At 40.0% G+C, this 2,238-nt stretch overlaps 1 protein-coding gene across 1 annotated transcript in view; it reads right to left on the bottom strand.

The window, feature by feature from the left end:
* Positions 1-2,238, bottom strand: part of tmem91 (transmembrane protein 91) — a 29,374-nt gene that overhangs the window by 13,467 nt on the left and 13,669 nt on the right. The window contains exon 2 of the mRNA XM_024144440.2: positions 696-845. Within this exon, the coding sequence (XP_024000208.2) occupies positions 696-845 (150 nt within the window). The remainder of the gene's footprint in view (positions 1-695; positions 846-2,238) is intronic.

Here is a 2,238-nt window from a genome sequence, read left to right as displayed (position 1 = left end):
TAAGGCTCTTACTACACCTGTTGTATTCAGCATTTCACTGTGAGGTCTACTACAACCTGTTGTATTCAGCATTTCACTGGAAGTCTACTACACCTGTTGTATTCAGCATTTCACTGTAGGTCTACACACCGTGTTGTATTCAGCATTTTCACTGTGAGGTCTACTACACCTGTTGTATTCAGCATTTCACTGTAAGTCTACGTACACTGTTGTATTCAGCATTTCACTGTAAGGTCTACTACACCTTGTTGTATTCAGCGTTTCCTGTAAGGTCTACTACACCTGTTGTATTCAGCATTTCACTGTGAGGTCTACTTACACCTGTTGTATTTCATGGCATATTCCTGTGAGGAGGTCTACTACACCTGTTGTATTCAGCATTTCACTGTAAGGTCTACTACACCTGTTGTATTCAGCATTTCACTGGGAGGTCTACTACACCTGTTGTATTCAGCATTTCACTGTGAGGTCTACTACACCTGTTGTATTCAGCATTTCACTGTGAGGTCTACACCTGTTGTATTTGGCGAATGTGATTAATACAATTTGATTTGAAACCAAGGTAAATAAAAGCTATTTTTCTCAGTTCCACACTATGAGCAGTTACTGCCTTTTTGATTTGTAGGGCAGTATAATGTATACACACAATGTATACATACATATACTAGTACACAGTAAAAGTGTTAGTACTATACCTTTTGAGACAGGTAGAATGCAGCGATGCCTAGAGGCCAGAAACAGCAGAGCATCGAGAAGAAGGCAAGACCCAGGTAATCCTGAGGAATCATCAGGGGGAAATTACTGTCACTGTCCGTATCACTGAAGTCTTCATCGCTGGACGAGTCCTGGGGCACACAGGAAGATACACGGAATTATATTATGAAGTACAACACAGACACACAGTTACACAACACCGACTACTGTATGAAAAATTTAATATATTTACACAACAACGACTACGGTATGAAAAATGTAATATATTTACACAACACCGACTACTGTATGAAAAATGTAATATATTTACACAACACCGACTACTGTATAAAAAATGTAATATATTTACACAACACCGACTACTGTATGAAAAATGTAATATATTTACACAACACCGACTACTGTATGAAAAAATGTAATATATTTACACAACACCGACTACTGTATGGAAAATGTAATATATTTACATAACAGGCTGCTACAATTCTAAATACTTTAATCAAACTCACTCTTTTGAAATGCGTTGTTGTAACACTGTAGTAACCATTAGTTGTAATTTTTGTTGAAATTATAATCCATTAAATCACATATCACTATAAATATCAATATTAGTATTAATCATTATTTGTGTTTATGTTTCCTCGTTGACCTGTTCGGACTGTCTCTAGACTAACTCATTTCTCTGAAATGGTGAAGTGTGTTTTCTTTTTCTTCTCCGTTGTTTTCATGTTCTCTCCCACAACAATGTGTGTGGTTGGCTGGTGCCTGTAAGATAATGTGACTGAATGGGGTTATCCTGAATGTGCACCAGCTCTGCTGCCCCAGGCCTCCTCTCCTGCCTGCGTTGACTCGTGCCTTTATAGAAAAGGTCTGCATGTACAATCTGTCTCTCTCTCTCTCTCTCTCTCTCTCCTCCCCTCACTCTCTCCCTCTCTCTAAATCTGAGTCCTCTGCACCCCTGTCTGTGTTCTAAACCTGAGTCCTCTGCACCCCTGTCTGTGTTCTAAATCTGAGTCCTCTGCACCCCTGTCTGTGTTCTGTAAAGTTATGTATATCAGGGGATGTTCTGTAATGTTCTGATTGATCTGTCCTGTTAAACACTCCTGTCTCAGTGAAAACAAACTGTACTTAGTTGCTGGGGTTACCGTTACAAAGACAATGTCAGTCTCCAGGGGGATATTACAATTCATCTGTTGGGTGGGGATTGGTGTGTCAGGGTCAGAGAGGACAATAATATATTATATCATCATATTGTTCACCCTCACCATACTCATACATGCAGAGTGATTGGGGAATGAAAACCAGGTGTGCAGGAAACAAGACCAAAAAATGGAACAATGAAAAAATGGAGCGGCGATGGCTAGAAAGCGGTGACGTCGACCGCCGAACGTCGCCCGAACAAGGAGAGAGCCGACTTCGGCGAAGTCGTGACACAGCTGTTTTCTTGATAAATCAGTGGAGGATAAACAGGAAGTTAGAGATGATAAATCAGTTGGGGATAAACAGAAGTAAGGTGAAAATCAG

The sequence above is a fragment of the Salvelinus sp. IW2-2015 genome, unplaced genomic scaffold (assembly GCF_002910315.2).
Source record: "Salvelinus sp. IW2-2015 unplaced genomic scaffold, ASM291031v2 Un_scaffold5266, whole genome shotgun sequence".
Classification (NCBI taxonomy): domain Eukaryota; kingdom Metazoa; phylum Chordata; class Actinopteri; order Salmoniformes; family Salmonidae; genus Salvelinus; species Salvelinus sp. IW2-2015.
Note: the sequence above shows the minus strand (reverse complement) of the source record. Positions and strands in the feature narration are given on the sequence as shown.